Source organism: Lygodium microphyllum, chromosome 5 (assembly GCF_053477565.2).
Source record: "Lygodium microphyllum isolate KBCC chromosome 5, Lygodium_microphyllum_v1.1.10, whole genome shotgun sequence".
NCBI lineage: Eukaryota > Viridiplantae > Streptophyta > Polypodiopsida > Schizaeales > Lygodiaceae > Lygodium > Lygodium microphyllum.
Genome location: NC_141139.1, coordinates 168,089,713 through 168,112,476, shown reverse-complemented (window position 1 = coordinate 168,112,476; position 22,764 = coordinate 168,089,713). Strand labels below are relative to the sequence as shown.

General features: G+C 44.1%; 1 protein-coding gene across 3 annotated transcripts in view; it reads left to right on the top strand.

Moving 5' to 3' along the window:
* LOC148036666 (peptide deformylase 1B, chloroplastic/mitochondrial-like) overlaps positions 1-22,460 on the top strand; it is a 39,758-nt gene extending 17,298 nt beyond the window's left edge. Inside the window, exons 5-6 of one of the 3 annotated variants that reach the window (XM_087678708.1) lie at positions 19,424-19,486; positions 19,668-19,999. In XM_087678708.1, the coding sequence (XP_087534834.1) occupies positions 19,424-19,486; positions 19,668-19,742 (138 nt within the window). In that variant the 3' untranslated portion in view covers positions 19,743-19,999. Of the gene's footprint in view, positions 1-19,423; positions 19,487-19,667; positions 20,002-21,943 lie in introns of those variants that run through there. The other 2 variants (XM_087678710.1, XM_087678709.1) reach the window with 2 other exon arrangements.
* Positions 22,461-22,764: the final 304 nt, after the last annotated feature.

The following is a 22,764-nucleotide window of genomic DNA, read 5'->3' as shown; positions in this document are numbered from 1 at the left end:
ACCCCCTCTGGAACGAAGATCCTGAAGCCAATCCTGACGGAAGGTCATATGTGAAGATGCTCCACTGTCGACGAGCCAAGGCTTCTCCTGTGTGGTAGAAGCTAGGGCAGTGTCCTCCTCAACAAAGACATGCACAAACGCAGATTCTGTTGTGGCTGGGGCCGCCTTCGTGTCCTTCTCCTTAGGCTTCAAATGGGGATACTTCTGCCAACACTTCTCCTCGGGATGAGTGCCCTTCCCACAATGGGGACACTTGGGCTTCTTCTCCTTCGTATCCTTCTTGTCCTTGGCCTTCTCCTTCTTTTGTTTCTTTTTCTTGCCGCCACCTGTGCCGGCCGTAAATGCCTTGGTGGAGCCACTGGCTCCCACCTCTTTGAGTCGCTCGTCATGCTCCAAGACAAGCGGGGAAAGCTCCTCCCATAGGAGTGTCTCACGGGTCCTCGAAGTGATGAGGCTGGTGTAGAAGACATCATAACGGGGTGATGGCAGCTGAGTCAACAGAATCATCGCCATATCCTCAGACGATATCAGACGACCAAGAGAGGCTAGCTCGCCTTGCATATCCTCCATCTTCGTGATGTGCTCCTTCATGGAAGAAGAACCATCAAGACTGAGCATCCGCAACTTCTTCTCCAGGGAAATCTTGTGGGCAAATGTCTTGTGCTGATACAAAGACGCAAGCTTCGTCCACACTTCCGCCGTGAACATGTACAAGAATAGAATCATGGAGACTCATAAAAAGAAAGGAACGGGCTCGAGAGTTGAGCCTATCCCATAAGGCTGCACGGTCCATAGAGGTGCCATCGGACGAATCCACGGGGGGACGGTCGATGGGCGAAGAAACAAGCTCCCAAAGGTCAAAGGTATCGAGGATGCAAGCCACCTTGCATGACCATAGGGAGTAGTTGGAGCCATCCAACTTATCTTCCTTCGGAAAGGAAGGGAGAATCGGCACCTGAATAGAGGGAATCAAGGAAGGCATCTGCACATCTGAAGCAGTCTTCACTGAAGAAACCTTCGCGGTAGATGGAACCCTCTGAGATGCATGGACTGAAGAAGGACGAGTGCGAGGAGGTTCTTCCCGATGTCGAACTTCACGATAATCCCGCCTCCGCTCAGAGGAATGATGAGAGAGAAGTTCATCCTCTGAGTCTTCAAAGCCTGAAAACTGGTAAGACATCTTCCAATCTGCAAAATACCAAAGAAAGTTGTGCCGCTGTCGAAATAGGACCAGCAATGTGGTCACCAACCACCAAGACGCAGGCAGAGAGTGCCTACAAACACCTGGATCTGCAAAACGCAAAGATAACTGATGTCGAGCACCAGAGAAGAGACCACCAGCACCAGGAAACAGCCCGAACAGAAGTCGCCAGCAGGAAAAGTGCCGCCTGAAGTGGAAGCGACCAGCAGAACAGCAAAACGCAGCCTGTAGGGAGGTCGCCCAGCAGCAGGAGGGACAGCCTGGTGGAAAACGCAGGGTTTCTGCGTCGCTGGATGACGTGGCAGCCTCTGCAGTCAGCGTGGGCAGCAAAACGCAGGCTGAAAAGCCTCCTGTAGCAGTCGCCTGGCAGTTGTTGATCTGTTGGCAGCAGCAGTAGAGTATCTCACTCCTGAGGGTATGTCCTCCGTGCTCTCAATCAGGCGATGATACCATGTGAGAGTGCGCAACGGAAGAAGAACACGAACACAGAGGAGAGGAGAGAGAAAGCAGAGAATGAAGGAAGAAAGTCTGCACTGACTGAGATGAATGCTGAATACACTGAAATGGACAGAACAGTCCCTGCACGCAGCCCGGAGCGTCAGTGAGGGGACCAGGACAGACTGGAAGCAGTGGCAGCACCAATGCCGGAGACAGAGATGACGGAGGCAGTGCTGAACCTGCAGAGCATAATGCTGGAATGACTTGGGGGGCTGCTATATATAGCCCCCAGGCCAGAAAACTGGCCGACCAGCCAAATCTGGCCGACCTGGCCAGATTTGGCCGACCAGCCAGATCTGGCCGACTTTGGCCAGATCTGGCCGACTGCCCAGAAAATGGGCAGACTGCACAAAAACAGCCCAGTTTGGGCTGTATGACACCCAAGGCTGCTGGCTAACCAGGGCAGCCACAAAATGAACTGACAGAGCTCCTCTGTCTCCTGTCAGACTCTGACAGGAGCTCACAACCAGGAGATGACAGACTGAGAATGATAAAGAGCAGGCTAACATAGGCATCTTGCCAAATTGTTTTGTATGTGGATACAAGGCATGAGCCAATTCACTCAGTCAACAATCCCTCATGGACCTAGAGTCAAAGTGCATAGAAATGCTTATGCAATGGTCCACCATATCATATATTAGCAAAGCAAGGATGCCCCACTGCCATTCTCTCACTTCTCTCTCTAGCTTGGGAACATGTGAATAATGTCACTTGACGACTCTAGGATGAGTGCATCCCTTCCAACAAGAGCATCTCTATTGAAGTAGAATCAAAGTCATCATTAGAGGAGATTGTGAAGAAACACCACTTGTAGTAGCACAAAGCTGTTTAAGAGTTGGACGTGCATAGAGTAAGTCATGGTGTAGGAGATGTGACCATCCTTTTGTTATAGAAGACACCATGATGTGAAATATTGACAAGAACATGGTGTGAGAGTGCTTAATGAAAGAGAAACATGAACATGGAGAGAAGAGAGGGACTACAAGAGAGAAGAGAATGAAGTGATAATCTGCACTGAATCAAGCTGATGACTATGGCAGCATCGGAGACGAGGGAGGCTGAGGTCGGAGTGTGCTGAATCTTCAGAAGAAAGATGAATGAATCTGCCAAGTAGGGGCTGGTTATAAATAACTTGAAAATGCCAAATCTGGCTGACTTACTCCAATGCAGGCTGCCCACTTCATGCATTGGCACAAAAACAGGCTGCCCAGCTCACTGAAAAAGGAATGTAGATAGCTGGTGCTTTTGAAAACATTCTAATGTCAAATAGAATGTTGCTCACAACTAGGAGTTGACATATTGACAAAATATAGGCTAACACATGGGTGATTCTAGTTAGGTCGAGGAGTCAAAGCTCAATAGGGCATCAATGTATCCACCATTTGAAAATGACTCCACTCTCCTCATTCATTGCACATTTGTGTCCTTTGGAGAGAGGGAGAATGGAGGTACTTTGGTGGTCGCCATAGCTTGTGTGGGTTGTATGCATCTTCTCCTCCTTTGGAAAGGGTTCCATGGCGGTAAAAAGTGTTGAACAATCGCTTCTTTTCTTTCACATTTGCATCTCTTTCTCACATAGTATCAAGGATTCTATGGCCCATTCTTCATTCATTGAGTTCTTCTATTCTTGCTTTCTTGGCCATCTCTTTCAATGTTCAATAAGTGCTTCTTTGCTTTCATATTTGCACCTCTTTTTCACATTGTATCATTTGACCGAGCACTTGGTCTTGGTATTGGTGTTTGTGTGAAGAACTGCTCTAAATGCAAAAAGCATGAAACGAAACGACAAAGCACAAACTAATAAACTCAGAACACAGGATTAGGGCTAGGGTAACTCCGAGACAGTGAACACAATGAATAATAAAGTGAATGAATAATGAATATACAGTGCTCATGCAGTAAACACACTATGTAGTGCATATTGAACCTCAAACTCTTGTATATTTGGGATCAAGGTAGAGGTTATGAGCTGTAGAGTGTCGTGCTCTGAACGGATCCCAAATCGTAGCAAAGGCAGACTCGGAGTGTCGAATATCAACAAATGCAGTGAAGGAAGGTTGGATCTAATGTAGATAGCAGTGTAAGAGAGAGAAAGACAAAACACGTTGGTACCTGAGGAGAGAGAAAAATTGGGCAACAACTGTTAGATGCAAGTGCAAATGTTAGAGGTGGGAGAACATTAGAGGGCAGCCGGAAATTGCAAATACAATATTCAAAGAAGAGAGAAAATCCTAGCAACGATAGACAAAAGGTGGCGATAACATCCAATAGTGGACGATAGCTCCCAACAATAGACGATAGCTCCAAAGGCCTTGCGACAGCAGCAACTGTATGTAGAAGTCTTGAATCACACGCCAAATGGTAGTAGGTGGCCAATGGAAGATCTATCCGCAATGTTCTCCGTGAAAGGTAGTAGAGTTATGACTCTTGAAACCTGTAAAAACGAGATTGAGGGAGAGTGGTGGGTTGCATGCCTATTTATAGAAAGTATAGGGCACCCAAATTAGAGTTTTGCATGTGGGACACAATAACTCTCTAGGATTGCGTTTCTTTTTAAAATGAAAGGTTTTCTTCATTAATTAAGTATGTTTTGGGGTTGTTTAAGTCAGGCGAATGCATTTTTAGCTCAATACCCCCTCTCAAGCTCAAAACAAAGCCTTGAGAAATAAGTCCTTGATATATATTTCTTTTTACCTCAAGATATCCCGTCCCAAAGCAGTCGGGGCATTGAGCAAAGGGTGCATGTCAGCTGCCCAGTGATCTACCAAGACTACAAAGGCGATGGTTATCTTATCAAGGGATTCGAAGTGGTCCCCCCTAGAGAGGCCAAAGCATTGGATCAGTTGCCCAGGGGCCTATCAAGTCTTACACAAGCGGATGGAATGATCAATGGACTTTTTGATCCTTTAAAAAAAAACAAGGGTTGTTGTTGTGATTTTTTTCTAAAGATTTAGCATTAAGTGAGGGTATTGAATATATTTTCGTCCCATTGAGTCAGTGTGCCCTGAAGTATGGTTAAAATAAGGATGGATTGCCCCACTACCTTTATACAACAAGCAAAACAATCCCACACACTACTAGGATAAGTGCCTAGGGATACCTAAGTGTGTGTACGTGTGCTAATCATATGGAGAATATGGGGAGAGAAAGGCAAAATAGATAAGCAAGCAAGACAAGCAAAGCCAACATGCAAGCATAGGAAAAAGAAACCTTCGGAGGTTGCCATGTGCAATGTCATGATTATGGTGAATCTAGAGTTGACTACTCCAAGGGTGACCGAAAAGAGATAAATATGCATAGATGAATGTTTACATGAATAGAATGTCAATGCATAGGGGAATGTAAAGGGGAATGCCAATATTCATACTCATGTAGAATGCGATGCAATGGTGCCACTTGGATAGTGCCCTTGTAGGGGAATTGTTCACTTGCCCAAGCGCCCTTTTACAATGCCATCCTGATAGTGTGGATGAAGTTACAATTGCCCACAATATATAATACATAAGAAATTAATGTCTGAGAGTGAAAAACTGTGAACATCATCACTGTCACTATTAAGAGAAGGAAACCACTCCCTCTCAAACTGGAAGGAGAAGTAAGAGGTAGGACTCTTTTCCCGTCAATCTGAAGAAGTAGAGGAGGTTATACCCAAGACGATTTGCGGGAGTAGATACTGTAGAACCGGCCAGTTGATCACCTTGGTCAAAATATCTGCAAAATTATTGCTGGATGGCACAAACTCTAGGTGAATGGTGCCTAGCTCAACTTGCTCTCTGGTGAAATGGTAATGAACCTCCACGTGTTGTGTTCGAGGGGAGATGATAGGATTGTTTGCAAGGGCAATGGCTCTCTGGTTGTTGCAATAGACAACTGTAGGCGACTTGCAAGGGAATTGAAGCGCAATCAGCAAGTTCCTCAAATAGATGGCCTCCGTAGTGCCATCAAAGAGAGCTCGATACTTTGCCTCAGGCGTGGGAACTGCCACCATCTCTTGCTTATGGCTGGCCTAAGAGATGGGAGCCATGCCCAAGGTGTAGAGGTAGCCTCTATGAGAATGCCGGGTGTCAGGATCTCCTTCCTAGTTAGAATCAATATACCCCTACAGGCATAAACCATGTCCGTAAGTTAGTCCAAAATTATAGGTATACCTTAAATATCTTAACACACGAAGACAAGCAGTCCAATGAGATATTCTATGTATATTCAAATACTAAGTAAACAAACTAACTGAGAATGCAAGATCTAGCGTAGTATGAATCAACCAAAGTAATTTTCCCACAATAGAACAATAGGTATGAGCATCAAAAAACAAACCTGAGGTATCCTTGTGTAGATGGACAATGGGTTCTAGAGGCATGGCCACTGGCCATATTTGATCAATGCAATATTGTTCCACCAGCTGTAGGATATACTTTTGTTGTGATAGAAAGATATTTTTCTTGGATCCAACAATCTCCATTCCCAAGAAATAAGACAACAATGTCATCTCAAAGGTAGTGCAAAGTTGTGCCTTAATTTCTGCGAGAGCTGCAAAATTTGAACGAGCGAGTAGTATATCATCTACATATAACAAGATATAGTTGACCCTTGCACTAGTGGTGCATACGTTTAGATTTGGGTCATAGGGGATAGAATGGTATCCATGAGTCCGTAAAAACTCATCCATTTTGTAGTACAAAGACCTTGGTGCTTGGTTTAGTCCATAAAGAGCTTTCCGTAAGTGAAATACCTTGTCATATTGGTTAGTTGAAGAAAAGCCAAGAGACTGCTTCACAAAGAATTTCTCCAAATAACCATTTAAAAAGGCACTTTTAACGTCCATTTGATAGATTGGCCAACCGTGGTGAGCAGCGAGTGCAACCAATAGACGAAAAGATATCAACAGAGCAGTAGGTATGAAGTTTTTTTCATAGTCAATGCTGTGCTTTTGCCTAAAACCTTGTAGTACAAGGCGAGCCTTGCATTTTTCTAAAGTACTAGTAGCCTTTAGTTTGGTCCTAAAGATCCACTTCGTCCCGATGACCTTGTGACAAGGACAATCCACTAGGGTCCAAGTTTCATTTCGGCCAATACAGGTAAGTTCCTTTTCCATGGCCTCACGCCATAGAGGGTCCTGGAGAGCCTCTCGTCAATTGTTTGGCCCAAGATGTGCAATGAAATCAATTGTAAACAATGATGCATACAAAGCATGAGGGGTGAGCCGAGGAAACCTTTTAGGGCCCTCTAGAGTGAGATTCGGTGGAAGGATCCTCAAATCCCGCATGGTCTGCTGGTACTAGTGAGATAACGGGTCTCGCAGAGGAGGTGTGGGACTTGACGTATCTGCAGGAAGGTCAGAAGCATGCAATAGACTTGGTTAAGTAGGCATGATCTCAATTGATGTGAGCGAAGGTGAGGACGAAGAGTCCAATGTAGAGGACTACACGATATCCCCCTCAGTAAAGACGACGTCCCTTCTAACGATCACTTTGTTTGTCCGAAGATCGAACAAATGATAAGCTTTTTCTTTAGAAGAATAGCTCACAAAAATCAAGAGATCTGCTCGAGAATGAGCTTTCTTATCTTGTCATTTATATAGTGTGTAAGCACAACTACCCAAAAATCTGAAGTGAGAAATAATAGGCCGAGAGTCAAAGAATGCCTTGTATGGAGTCTTTTTAGGGATTGCTGCTATTGAGCATCGGTTAAGGATGTACACTGAAGTGTTAACAGCCTTGACCCAAAGGCGCTCAAGGAGATCTATTGCGGATAGCATAGAGTGTGCTATATTTTGGATAGTTCGGTTCCTACACTCTACGACTCCCTTTAGTGCAAGGGAGTTGGTAGAGGTGAGTTGGCCTGCAATACCTTGCTTTTGTAGAAACTCGGAAAACTTGTGGAAGGTAAACTCGCCACCAGAATCACTCCTCATAGTACCCATACAATGACCAATCTGGTTATGAATCAACAACACCCAAGCATTGAAATAAGTAAAGGTATTAGACTTCTGCTTGAGGAAGTACACCCACATGTATCTAGAGAAATCATTCACTATAAAAAAGAAGTACAGTGCGCCATTTAGGGCGGCAGTGGATGTGTGACCACAAAGATCAACATGAATGAGCCTAAGGGGTTCTGTAGCATGAGTGATAGATTGCTGAGGAAAGGGTGTACAATGGTGCTTATCTAGCTGACATGCTTTATAGACCTCTTAAGATAGTTTTAGGGGAGGAAGGTCCTTAACCATCCCCTAATGCGATAGCTCATAGAGAGAGTCATAGCCAAGTTGTCTTAAAGCGAAAATGCCAAAGGCACTCGGAGTCTGTAGGCTTTCGTGTGGTGGCCAAAGTCTAGAAGCGATGGAACTTTGAATCATCGGTAGTTGGCTTCCTAGAAAGTGGATCGTGTGGTGAAGGCCATTAGGCTGTGCCTTGCCGTCGCAAGTAATCACTAAACCAATCTGAGAGTGTAGGACCTTGATTGTGGTCGCTACGAAGAAAACTGCTTGCTCCAATTGGCAAAGCTACTAAATGACCAAGTTCACCCCAAGCTGAGGAACATGATAGATATCATCTACCATAGCGAGATTTAGACCCAGGTTAGTGGGAAAATTGATTGGACCCTAGGCTTGAATCGTGACGGAGGAGTTATTTTCTACACAAACACTCCCGACTATAGGGGCTCAAGAAAGAAAAATGTTTGCTCTAGGAGTCATGTGATGGGTAGCTCCACTGTCCACAAGCCAAATAGGTATTGACGTGCTCGGCTTTCATGAGTGGGCCTTTGTAGGCACCTCATCAAGAGGCAACTCGCAGATGTGAACAAGACTTGCATCCTATGTCTCTAAGGAGATGATGTGGGCCTTTGCAAACCAATTAGACAAACCCTCTGGAGTAGAGTAGTTCACTGACTGTGATGACGGACCGGTGGTAGTGTGGGTTTGACCTCTCCATTGCCTTTGTTGAGGGTTGTCACCACCTTACTTCCCTTGTTGGGGGTTACCCAACTAGGGTGCAGGGGTCAGATTCTTGGATTTGGGTTGTGTACCTATCCAACTAGGGTGCAACAAGAGTTCCCTCTATTGAGGGCGTGTTATGAAATTGATCGAACTATCGTATGTAATGCAACAATTGATACTCAAACTCATAAAATGTAGGCATTTGAGGTTGTGAAATCACTTGGTACACAAATGGAAATATTTTCTTGGCAGCTTGTTAAGGAACAGAGTAACTTCTTCATCAGAGGACTTGGGAGACTTAGTTGTTGAGAACTCGGCGAGGAGGCACCGATACTCATCCAACTTGACTTTTAAGTCATCCTTGTTTGTGATTTTGAAATTTTGGAGTTCATGATTCAAATTAGTGCAATAGGTCCTATTCGAAGCCGCATAGCGGTCAGCCAAGTGTTCTCAACGCTTAAATGCTAAGTCGAAGTGTTGAAGCTGAGAGAGAAACGTAGGCAATAAGCCTTGCATAAGCTCGATAATAGCGGAGGCATTATGAGCCTTCCATGAGTAGACGACCTCGTATGGAAGAAGGTTGGGATACCAACATCTGCACTAAATCCCATAGGTTTGGAGAGTCTAAGACATGCCTCATCAAATTTGACCAAGTAGTGTAGTTTGACCCATTTGAACGAATCTTGTAATTAAAAGCATGCTTGGTGGATGAGGAACTAGAACCATGAGGTGTTTGGAAAGATGGATAGATGGAATAAGATGGAGGATAAGATAGTGGTGGTGGTTGTGGATAAGGAGGAGGGAGTAAAGATGGATAGGCAAAAATGGGTTGTTGATGTTCAATGAGTGCTGATTGCTGTGGATGTACCGAAACAGACATAGGTCCATATGATACCACAGGTGTAGATGAAGGCACTGAGACATGATAGCCTTGTCCAAATGTTGATTGGGGCACTATAGAATGATTGGATGATCCACGAGGTAATGCCATAGAGGCAAATTGTGATACCAAACAATTCACTTGAAAAATGCCTTGGAGGGGGAAAACTCAAAAGTGTGTATGTGGGAGGTTGAGTCTCCGTCACACGTACACCACTTGAAAACGGGTATGTAAAGATCCTAAAGGTTGTGCTTAAATGTGCAGAACCCCCCGGTGTGGTGTGTGATAGTGGATAATGTGGTTCACTTAATGGAGGCTGAAAGGAATGTGCAACGGAAGATGAGGGAGGGATGGGCGGGAGCCCAAATGTATTTGTGATAGATGTTGTTGTGGGAAACATTGTAGGTTTCTTTTGTCCATTAAATGCACTAGATGAAGATGCACCTACTTCATATTGACCATGAGAAATAAAATCATTTGAAGGAAAAATAAGGGCAAGAATACTTACAAGTTCTTCTTTTAGCTTTTTACCTAGCTTTGAGTTCATGAAGAAATACCTATTTTCCTCATTACTCACAAATCAAAGCTTGTTTTGAAGAGTCCCTTCTTGATGAGCATCTCCCAATCCAACAGAAAATAAAGAATCAGTTGCCATAGAATTTGAAATAATAGGGTTCATACGTGGCATTGGAGAAAAGTAGTATTGTGAAGTGATGTGTAATTTGAGTCAAGTTCCACTTGTAGATGATCAATTTGTAGTGGAGATTTCGAAGGTCTTGTGGGATCATTAGTTTTGTACACTGAATCTTAAGGAGAAAACTCAAGCTCACCTTCAACCTCCTGCTGAGCCCTATGCATAAGGATGAGATCATATTCAACGGCAAAAATTTGATATGGTTTGTGGACTTCATGGTAGTCTGATGGTTCTCCGCCCATGTCAAATTTGGCAATAGTAAGCCGGAAGGCCCACTTCTAATTGTTTCTGTGCATATTTGGTTATGGAGATTGGAGCGATCTTGTGAATGTGTTTGAGGACATTTAACCCTTCTATTGTTCCTACTTTTGCAAATGAGCTTTTCGATTGGAGGCTAAGGTTTCTCAGAGAGTACCTACCTCTAATACCATGTGAAGAAATGCTCTAAAAGCAAAAAGCACGAAACCAATCATATGACAAGGCATAGATTGGTAAACTCAAAATACAGTTAGGGCTAGGGTTAGGGTAACTCAAAGACAGTGAACACAGTGAATAATAAAGTGAATGAATAATGAATATACATTGCTCATACAACAAACACACTGTGCAGTGAATATTGAATCTTGAACTGTCATATCTTTGGGATCAAGGCAGAGGTTATGAGTTGTAGAGTGTCATACTTTGAATGGATCACGAATTGTAGCAAAGGCAGCCTCCGAGTGTTGAACACGAGTAAACGTAGCCAAGGAAGGCTAGATTTGATGTAGACGGCAATGGAAGAGAGAGAAAGACTAAAAACGCAGGTACTTGAGGAGAGAGAAAAACTAGGTGACAGCTATTAGATACAAATGCAAATGTCAAAGGTGAGAGAATGTTAGGCGGTAGTGAGAAGTTGCAAATGCGGCATTCAGAGGAGAGAGAAAATCTTGGCTGTCAAAAGATGACATACCAGCGAGACAGTAGGGGGTTTGTGGGAAGGAACACAGAGTGAACTCGGCAAACATGGAGAAGAGAAGAGAAAAGAGACAAAGCTCTGATGAATGGAATGATGAAGATCTGAATCATGGAGTGAATGTGATACAAGGGAACAAGGATGCTGTAGCACAAGGAAGATGATGAAGACAGCCACGAATCACAAACTGCAATGTCCTCCTAAAGGGGTGTGAGGGTAGTGGAGAGGCTGGAGAGAAAAGGTGATGGATTGAATGAATCAGCTGTGAGGAATGCTTGAGAGAGTGGCCTATAAATAGGCACAGTCAGTCTAGGATGGTGCCCCTTTTTGGGGGTGCAAACCCTAAATGCAAAATGCAGAAATGCAAAAACGCAAACTGCGGGTGAAGGGTTTCTCAACACCCCCTCTTAGGCCCAAAAAGGGGAACAAGAGAAGAGTGAGGTGGAGATGCAATACTACATGCTAAAGAATGCTCATGCAACAGGTGCCACTTGGGCAGTGTCCCTCGTGGGGAAATTGTTCACTTGCCCAAGTGCCCTAGTACAAAGATGATGAAAGCATGCGATGTAGAGGAGGAATGTCGAACTTTGTGCCTGCAAGAGAGAGAAAGACTAAAAACGTAGGCAGCAGGAGAGAGAAAGACTAAAAACGCAGGTAGGACAGCCTGTAGCAGAGAGAAAGACTAAAAACGCAGGAAAAAAACAGTAGCAGCAGTCAATTTCTTGAAATCAGCTTCGAACAGTGTGTGATAGGCTGGAAACAGGCGCCAGACTGTTGTAGACAGCAATGGCCAGCTTGGACTGCGATGTCCTCCGCGAAAGGGGTGTGGGCAGCAAGCTGAAAACACATGAAACCTGCAAAAACGAGATTTTGATGCAGCGGAAGAAGAAGAGAAGTGGATGCCGAACTCGCCACCGGTCTTTGCCTTCATTGGAGTGGAGGATCTTCGCTGCTAGATGAGCGGATCCAGCTCTGATACCATGTCAAAAGATGACGTACCAGCGGGACAGTAGGGTTTGCGGGGAGGAACACAGAGTGAACTCGGCAAACATGGAGAAGAGAAGAGAAGAGAGACAAAACTCTGATGAATGGAATGATGAAGATCTGAATCATGGAGTGAATGTGATACAAGGGAACAAGGGTGCCGTAGCACAAGGAAGATGATGAAGACAACCACGAACGACGAACCGCAATGTCCTCGTGAAGGTGTGTGACGGTAGTGGAGAGGCTGGAGAGAAGAGGTGACGGACTGAATGAATCAGCCGTGAGGAATGAATGAGAGTGGCCTATAAATAGGCACAGTCAATCTAGGATGGCACCCCTTTTTGGGGCTACAAACCCTAAACGCAAAACGCAAAACGCAAAACGCAAAACGCAGAACGCAAAAACGCAAACTGCGGGTGAAGGGTTTCTCAACATTGGCGACAATAGACAACAGGTGTGGCAACAACATCCAACAGTGGGCGACAACTCCCGATAGTAGATGATAGCTCCACACAGCTGGTGACAGCAGCAACCGCATGCTGAAGGCTAGAATCAAGTGCCAAATGTTAGCAAGTGGCTGGTGGAAGCTCTAACCGCAATGTCCTCCGCAAATGGGATGTGGGTAGCAAAGTTATGGCTCCGGAAACGTGCAAAAACGAGATTGAGGGAGAATGGTGGGTTGCATGCCTATTTATATAAAGTTTGGGGCACCTACATTAGGGTTTTGCATGTGGGACACAATAACTCCCTAGGATCGCGTTTCTTTTTAAATACAAGGTTTTCTTCACTAATTAAGCATGTTTTGGGGTTGTTTAATTCAAGCTAATGCATTTTTAGCTCAACAATTTGCGCCTAGTTGCATTTGTTGGTCTTGACATTTCTCTTTGTGTTTAGTTTGTTGAGTTTATCCCACTATGTTGGTGAGTGATATTCTATTGTTGACATAGCACTTATGTTTTGTTTTGATTTGACTATTGATGATGTGGCAATTATGTTTTGTTTTGTTTCAACTATTGCTTCTTCGACTTGTTTCTACTTGTCATGATCCTTTTTCTGGTCCTTGCCGTCTAATCTAGGGCCTATTGTGTTTGCCATTTCTAGTTGATTCACGTTTCTTAAGTCGGGTGACCTTGACATTGACCTTTTACAATCGTTGAAGCCATTGCACATGTTGCATTGCTTATGGGACTTGTTTTCACCTCATGTTTGTTTCTTGTTTTTTGCTTGAACTATTGAACCTTTGTTTTTTGGGTGAATTGACCATCAGTGCTCCAAGTACTCTTTCATACCCATTTCTTCACTCCTTTCACCATTTCATCATTGAATGGCTCCTTTGTGTTCTTCTGCTAACGATAAGCTCAAAAGTTCTGTTTGTTTAACTTGAAGTATGGTTATGAAAGGTTGGTTTGTGCAAAATCGATTGTGATACCTTGTTTCAAGATTGACTTATGGTTCTTGATGACCATCTCCTTTTCCATCTGGTTGGGACAAAGACAAATTTGAGGAAGTAAACCTCCATTGAGATACGATGTTAAAGCATAGTTAGCACTTCTTAGCTGTATCTTGAAGGAAGTTCTAGTGGTCGTCACCATTTATGGGGTAACTTTCGAGGTGGAAGAAGCTAAAACTTATGTGTGAGGATCCATCTACCATGCATGTGGCTATATTCTATGGTCAGCTTCAAACCATCCAATTCGAGTCTATTGACAACATTCAATCTCTCCTCTTCGGGTTAGCTAGATCTAGGACCAGCTTTGCAACATGCAGTCTGCCCTCCCTATGCCATGAAGAAGAAGAAGGGGTAATACTTCTTCTAGCCTATGAAGGTTTGTCTTTGAAAGGACTGCAAGAACCTAATGATATTTGGGAAGCAGAAGGAAACCAAGGGCAAGGGTTTTATCGACTCTCCATCATCCACAAGTATTGATATAGATTCTAGTTGCTTGACCGATGCCTTGGTGACCATGGAATCAGTCTTCTAGCCCTAGTGTGCCATCATCCCTCGTGACTGTCTAGTGCCAAAGAGGGAGCATCTCCAAGTGGTGGAGAGGGGCTATTTTGGCCTCATCCATCCATAAGTGTGGTGGATGTGGAGGCTTGAGTGAGGCTTTCTACATGCAACGATGTAGTTTGGTAGTGCAAATCTTGGAGCTGGTTTGCCTTTCAAGTGCATGATGGGATGTTAGACAAAGAGCGGTGTTTGCTTGTATTTTATTCCCACATGCTCTCTGTTTTCAGGGCTTGGTACAATCAGCATTGACATCAATGTTGTTCTGAGGCAATCTGGTGGTGGTTTGTCTTCGAGTAGAATACTATGCCTCTTCCTTTGAATGTCCACCAAGTGGAAGGTCAGAGAGAGAGAGAGAGAGAGAGAGAGAGAGAGAGAGAGAGTGAGTGTGTGTGTGTGTGTGTGTGTGTGTGTGCGCTACTAGTGTAGAATCTTCCTTGCCATAGATTTATCTTGTGCCCTTTAGCTAGGAAATTCTGGACCCTCTCCTGTTTGACATTTGGAGTGTTGTGGTGGGACCTTTGCTGCGTCCCTCTGATTGGGTCTTCCAAAAGGCAAAAGATCCCACTTGTATGCAGCCAAACATGAAGATTGTGTTTCATTTTCTTAGATTTTGGGGCTGTTGGCACAACTAAGTCACCTGGAATACCTTGTCTTTGATTCCGCCTCTAGGGTTCAAAGTCACATTGCTAGGCTCAAGGATCTTCTCTCTACTACTCTGCCACGACTCTTGTATTTCTCTTGTGATTAATACAATTACTCATTGTTGAAAAAAGGGAGAGTTTTGTATTAACATGCTTTTAGACGCCTCAAAAGCGTATAGGAAAAAAGAGAGATGCATCAAGATTTTAGTTACAACCCACTTCGGGGTGCTATTGGCACAAAAAGAAACCCACTGCATGAGGCCATTGGCACAAAAAGAAAACCAACTGCTAAAGCTATAAAAGTTGCTAAATATAACATGACCCAAAAATAACTTACTCCTTAAGCTTTTTGAATGCCTCTATTATGTCTTTGCCACCTTGATAAAACTGCCCATTTGGAGGCCTACACACACACACACACACACACACACAGAAAGAAAGAAAGAAATAAAGTTATATTAACGTCTTCTAAAGACCAAAACTGGCCTATGAGACAAACTGTGATACAACTGATGAGGTCTAGCTATCCAAAATAAAAGTGCTGAATGAAAAGCTAAAAATTGGAAACTGAAAATACGGTGCTGTGAGTGTGATAAGTGTCGTGTATGTGTATGTGCGTATGTAGCTCTGGTACTCCAGATAATGGCTACAAAAGGGGAACAAATGTCGGCTGTGATAGGGGAACAACTGTCGGCTGTGATAAAGTGGTGCGATGTGTATATGTAACAGATGCAGGGAGATATACTATCCTGGGATGTAGTAGCAGTCGTCGAAGTCGCTAATAGCAGGTAATCCCTCCTGGATGCAGGATGTGGTACATCGGCGGTGGAGAAAGAGCAAACTGGAGATCTGAGATCCAATGTGTCGAGTGTCGTCGGATCTCAGTCTGCTGTCGATGTAGATCAAGAATCCTCCGGATCTCCTGTCGATGTGGCTGTGGGGTCCGAAACCCACGGATCCTCGTGCGGCGTCGGGTACGCTGGTTCTCAGCCTGCTGTAGTGTGAGCCCGGGGGTCTGGCTGGAGGCTGGTACAGTAGCTCTCACTCTGTCTGTCTGAAAGAACTGTGTAATAGTCGTCTGGGTGGGCCCCTCTCTGATTGGGACTCGCTGTGTGCTCTGCTCTCTGATGTGCCATGCCTCTCCCAGAAAACGGCCAAATGATCTCTGATCCATATCAGTCATACATCCCTGAAGTGAGCTGCTCAATGTGTATCTAGATCTCAACTCTGAGTATGTCGGGCATCTGAGAACAAAATGCTCCTCACTCTCCACCTCTGATCTGCAAAGAGGGTATATCCTCTCCTCCCGTGGGATGCCACTGGCTCTGCCACTCTCAATCATAAGCTGATGTGATGATACCGTGAGCTGTCCAATAAGAACTCTCAATCGATGTGGCATATAGATCTGCATATATCTCGGAATCTCTATGAATCCCTGCTCTGATATGCTCAAGAACTGTGTATAATAATGTGCCATCTTCGATGGCAGTGGCTGTGCAGGGCTGACCCATGTCCTCTGTATATAAATATGCCATATCTCCTGTCTGATGACTCTGTTCCTCTCAGAGAGAGAGAGGGTGTAAGTGGGAGCCTGAGTATCATATAGAAGAGGTGGGAGTCTATCAATGTCCAGCCCATGTCTGTCAAACCAAGCTCTAGTATGTGCATACCATGATGTGGTATCCCCCACTCGAGCCATCTCCTGAGATGCCATATATGCTCTGTATGCAATGCGATCTCTGTCCATATCCTGAAATCTGTGTAGGAAGCAGATTGTCTGAAATAATGCCTCGACTAGCATGGGCGGTGTGGCAAGCTCTGCTCGCACAATGTCATGTGGGACTGAGGCCTTGCTGCGAATCAATCTAGATATCATGATCACCTGAGGTCTCTCCATCAATGTCCATACATAATCGGCAAGGCCTGGCCCCCATATAGCTGCTCCATACATCAGTGCTGGAGTGACTAGAGTATCAAAGAGCCACCCCTTGGTGCGGGGCTCCTGGAAATGTGCCTGATGACACTGTCGCTCCATAAGAGCCAATGCTGAGTATCCTCTAGTGAGGCGGTCACGAGCTGCCTGTGTCATCGAGAAAGTCCCTGAAGCTGCTGTAAAGGTGACTCCCAAATATACATATGATCCAGTGACCTCAATACTTCCTCCTGCTGCCATGAAAATACTTTGTTTGCGTATCTGAGCTGATGTATGGAATATAAGAACCTTGGTTTTACCAAGGTTCACTGTCATGCCTCTCTGTATGCAAAAATCATCCAATGCTAATAAATGCTGCTGTAATCCCTGAGCTGAATCTGAGACCAACACAATGTCATCTGCATATAGTAAGATATGAACTGTGGTTCCACTGAGATCTATACCTCCACCGGCTCGCTGTTGAATAAACTCTGCTATCTCATCAATGTATAGCCCAAATAGAGTCGGTGAGAGTGGGCATCCTTGTTTCACACCAATGGTGCTCACAAGGGGATCTGATATACCTCCCGGACATCAGACTCTGCCAGTAACCCGCTCGTATAGTGCATAAATACCCCACATCATGTCATCATCCACCCCCAGATCAAGTAGGCGTCTGAAAAGCCTCTCTCTCGGAACCATGTCAAAGGCTTTGCGGAAATCCACAAAGCAACAATACAATCTCTGTTTCTTCACTCGTGTCTGGTCGATCAGACAACGGAGAGTGAAGATGTGGTCTATGGTAGAAAATGCCCGCCTGAACCTTGCCTGTCCGGGTGTGCGCATGCACTTTCTCTCTGCCAGCGTGCTGAGCTCCTCCTCCATTACCGTGCCAAAAGTTTGGCCAAAACTGGCCCAATCATGATGGTCCTATATGTGTTAGGATCCATAGGATCCCCTGACTTGTGAATAGGTACAATGGTGTGCTCTGTCCACGAGTCAGGGAACCTCTCAGATGATGCACGGTTGAAGAGGTGAGCAATGAGTGGAGCCAATGTGTCTCTGCCATATATAATATGCTCTGCCTGAAGGTCACGAGCGCGGCCATACTGTAACCGTGAGATAGCATGTTTCACCATACTAGTGGTGAAAAAGGATGAAATACCCGGTCTCGGTGTACATGGTGTGGGTATCAGCGGCTGTGCGGATACATGATATAAACTCTGTGCGTATCCATGCCATACTGCAGGGTCATGTATCGGTGTGGGTGAGCGTGGTTCTCTGATCTGCCTCCATGCCTCTGCACAATCTCTGCTCATAAGAAGGTGGTATATATCCCAATATCTCTCCTCCCATTCCCGCTTTTTACGGCGGGTCAAGCGGTGCATGCGTCTCTGCGCCTGTCTGTGTGTGATCTCTCCTCTGGCCTCCAAATCGTGTAGTTGTCGACGTAGATCTCTGCACTCATCATCATACCACCTGTTCTGTGGCATGGTACCGGTCCGAGGGGGATGCGTGTATGTGTGATGTGGAAAAGTGAGTGTAGCAGAATCATGCAGAATGCGTGTGATATCAGTGGTCAGTGTATCAAGGGGTGCGTATGGATCAAGTGACGTGATGTGCTCCTCCAGATACTGTGAGTAAACATGTGAGAGCTCAAGAGTGAAGTGTATGGTAGTATGCATGTGGGGTATGATATCTGCAGGTGGTGATGGTAATGAGGTGAGGAGTGAGAAACTGAGAAAGGTGTGATCGGCACCGAGTGGAAGTCTCCCAAGGCCGAAGGACTCGATAGTATGCATCCCATCGATCGGTCTGAGCAGATAATCTACAGTACTCTCACTCCCCCCGTGTGGGAAGCATGTAAGACCTCTTGAATATGGCCATCGTGCCATCCCGTTATAAATAACGAGATGATGTCTACTACCAAGCTCAAGTAAATGCCCTCCATACCCTGTGGCGTCTGGCCCAGTATCTGCTGACTCCCGACTGATCCCCAACTCCTCAGGGTCTAATGCTCTCATGATCTCTGGCTGCTCCATATCAAAACTCTCACACTGTCGGCTCTGTGTGTGCCCGTTGAAGTCCCCCATAAGGAAGACCTCACCCAAACTAGAATACAGAATAATGTCCTCTGAGAGCTGTGAATAAGGGGAGGGGGAATCTCTGGCCTGAATATCACCCTGCGTAGTAGCATATCTGGACCCTTGTGGTGAAAAGTAGCATACTGCCATATAGATCCATCTCTCATCTGATATCTGCACTCTGATCCATATGTAACTGGCCTCCTCATCTCGTCTCACTAACTGGATATGTCTCTGTATCCCCTGACGGAATAGAACTGCCACCCCTCCTGAGCCCCTAGATGTACTCTGCCTAGTAGTAGCCCGGTATGCAGATACCCACTCAAATCTTGTAATGCGTGGAAGCCCTCTCTCTGGGCTCTCATGTGTCTCTGTGAGGCATATAACATCATGGTCGGGTAAAATCTCCTCAAGTCTGTCCGGTCGTGACCATAGAGAGCCGTTGCAGTTCCAAACTGCCACACGTATCGGGGTCTCCTGTACAGTCCTCTGCCCCGTCTCATAGGCCACGCCCCCCTATTCGGTGCGAGAGAGAGAGAGAGAGAGAGAGAGAGAGAGAGAGAGAGAGAGAGATTTACGAAAAAAAAAAAGAGAGAGAGAGAGAGATTAACAAAAGACCTGATGTGCAGTCCAAACTATATTTTGAACGAATGACACCAGAGGTTGTTCAAACAATTGTTCCAGCATTGGAGGTAGGTTTGCAATGGGGCTTTTTATGAAAGCTTATAGAACCAAGTTGTGCATTGAGTTATGGAAAAGTAGTAGAGAGCTTGGTTTGGTGGCTGATTGTATGCTTAGACAAAGCATGCTGTAAAAATTTCAGAGTGCTTTCCCAGTAACATTCTGTGGGTCGGTGTGTTTCAAAATTTTCAGAAGCTGGAGAAAGAGTATGAAGAGAGAACTGGATCATCTGCACCAGAGAGAATACGTGATAGGACAGGTGGATAAGTAGTGCCAGAGGAAATAACAGGCAGCAGATGGACTTACTTCTGTACAGAATGTCATTATAGCGAAGGAAATATATACTTTTTTCTTTTCATTCATTCAATTTCAACTGCAGAATTTATCAACCTTGACTTAGTGTCTGAACTTTAGGCTGCTGAATTTAAAGGAGTGAAAGGTCATAGTTAAACCTTAACAATCAAATGATGGAACTGCGGTGTTTTGTGTAAAGTTGGGAACATGGTAGAACACGAGTTAAACAAAATTGACATTACCTAGACATGAGGCATGTTTCAGCACAGGGTCTATGCACTTCCTTCTTCCTTCATTTATCCCAACAGCCTTCCCCTTCCTCCTTCCCTCCGACCTTGCTTCTCCCTTTCCTGTTCTTTGTCACCTCACCTTCCCCCCTTTCTCCCTTCTCTTACCTCCTTTGCCTTTCCTTGTGTTCCATTGCCTTGCCATCTGCTTGCATGCGTGTGGATTCACTAAATGCAAGTGTGCATCAATTGTGCATTACATACAAATGATGCATGCTTGTGTACATCCATAGACTGTTAAACAATTGAAATATGTGTAAACTTACATACATCTTGCTGCCTCTCTCCCCCGTGCCCCCTTTCCTCCCTCCTCTTCTTTTCCTCACTTTCTCCCTCCCTTGTCTCTTTGATTCCCTGCCCTTGCCCTCCTCCCCTCCTTCCTGTCTTGTCTTGTCTTGGGTTGTTTTGCCTTTGTTTCCTTCTTTTTGCAGCTCCATGTGACATGCATGCATGTGTATTGTACAGCTGTAGCATGTTAACTTAAAGATATGTGTATAATGTGTATGTGTGTGTAACAGATGGGGGTAGAAATGGTCCCCAATATGTGTCACTCTATGACCTATTGTCATCTCTAAGCAGCAACAATATGACACTCTGAAATTGTCAAAAAGGCTCAGGCCTCTGTTTACACACATGGTGAATATCAAAAATTGAATAACTTTGAGGAAGAACAAGGAAACAATGCCTTTCCACTTGCTGTGTTAAAATTATTCAGATTTGCTTGTGTAATCATTTTATCCATCTAGAGAGAAGTAGCTATAGCATAAAGCAGCAACATGCATGCATGTGCATTGTTCAACTATACCATGTGGACACCAGAGATCTGTATATAACGTGGATGGATAGAGAAATACTGTCTAAAGTATGGTACTCTATGAACGATCCTTCTCTCTAAGCAGCAATAAAACAGAGATTCTGACATTGTTAGGAAGGCCCACAGATTCTCTAGATACACCTGGATAACATCTGAACTTGTAAATCATGCTGAGGAAGTAAAAGGAACTGAAGTCTTTCCACTTGGCATGTTAGAATGGTTCTGATTTACTTGTGGAGTTGAATTATCCATCTATACATGAGTAGATATAGCATAAATAAAGGGATATGCTTGACAAAACTGATCTAACACTATTGCTGTATAATGAGAATTTGTCTCAGCAAACATTTGGTTTGAGCTAGCACTCTAAGCTAAATTTTAATATTGCAACTCCAATGCATGTTGTAAAACTTTAGTGATGCTAGTTTTTGGCATGACCAGTGTACTTTGTATGTTCTATGTCTACATGCAAATAGCAAATATAATTAGACACAAACCCTATTGTGGAACAAGTCTCCTTTAAAAGAATTTATTCATGTTGCGTATTCATTTAGTGATCAATTTGTAGATAGATAGCATAAGGTGATGGGCCTACAATGCTAGATTGGGTAAGCTTGTTCTTTAGATGCAAAGGAGATGATGTTTGCTCAAGTACATTTGAAAAAGGCACAAAAAGCTCTATCATCAAGTGTCCCAACTTGGAGACTTCTATCTCCTATAAATGTCAATGTGTTGGACATATAATTGGTTGAAATATGGCTTCAAGTCGCCTTGCTTTGAGATGGTCAATAAATTTATAACCAAAGATTAAAGGTTTCCAGCTCTAGGGAGTTCGGGAGGTAGATATAAAATATGGGCTCTCTAAAGAGAAGATTTTGCATAGTCTATACTTCAAAATGTTTTGTATGTATATGTTTTGTCACTGTCCATCTCAGTAAGGTTCCCTTTGGGTGGAAAATATAATCTAGAATAGTCATTTTAAGGTGCAAACCGTAACCAAGTTTAAATTGCATCTGTTTTAAAGCAAATTTGGGTTTCCAAATAGAAAACTAATACTTCTTTGCTCTCAAAAGGTGTGATGAGCTCGTAATAGAGCCCAAGCAACATGGACGTGATATAAAAGAAAGATATACACAGGAGATATATATTAAGGATCAATTGCATTGCGATGGCTCGATAATACTAGTAATACATTGATGGGCCACTGTTGTACAATCCTTGTCATAAAATTTGTGGGTGATGGAGTATTCTGTCTAAACAAGTTATTATCAAAGTTTATGGGCAGAAGCACCTAAGGGGTAAGTATGACCAAGGGGAGTTTATCAAAGTTTATGACCAAAGTTTATGGTAGTTGCTCGGTCATACTTACCAAGCAACTTTGATAAACTTTTAGTTATTATCAAATTTATGGGCAGAAGCACCTAAGGGGTAAGTATTTGCATTTATAATGTATCCAAATCTCGCACAAAGGGAGCATGTGCTTCTCCAAAATGAATCGTGATGCCATCAACAGAGTGATAGGGCCCAACCTGGCTATGGTGCAAGGTGTAAGGGATATACATGGTGTGAGGTGTGTGGTATAAGGTGTGGTGCATACCAAAGAAAAGCCTTCTAATATTATTATTTTCTAAAGCAACTGTATAAGTGGAAGGTCTAAAGATTTGTGTAACATTATTTTTTGGAAATGGTAATGTAAAGCTTTAGGGATGTAAGGGAGTGGTAAAGGTATGCTTTTCGAAGGTGTGGTTTAAATCTATGAGGGTGCAAGCTATGGTCTAATGGTAATGATGTTAGCAAATGCTATGGGGTGTGAAATGTAATGGTATATGTGATATGTAGGGATATATAGAATGTAATGAATGGTGTACAATTGCAGTTTATAAGTCTATATGTG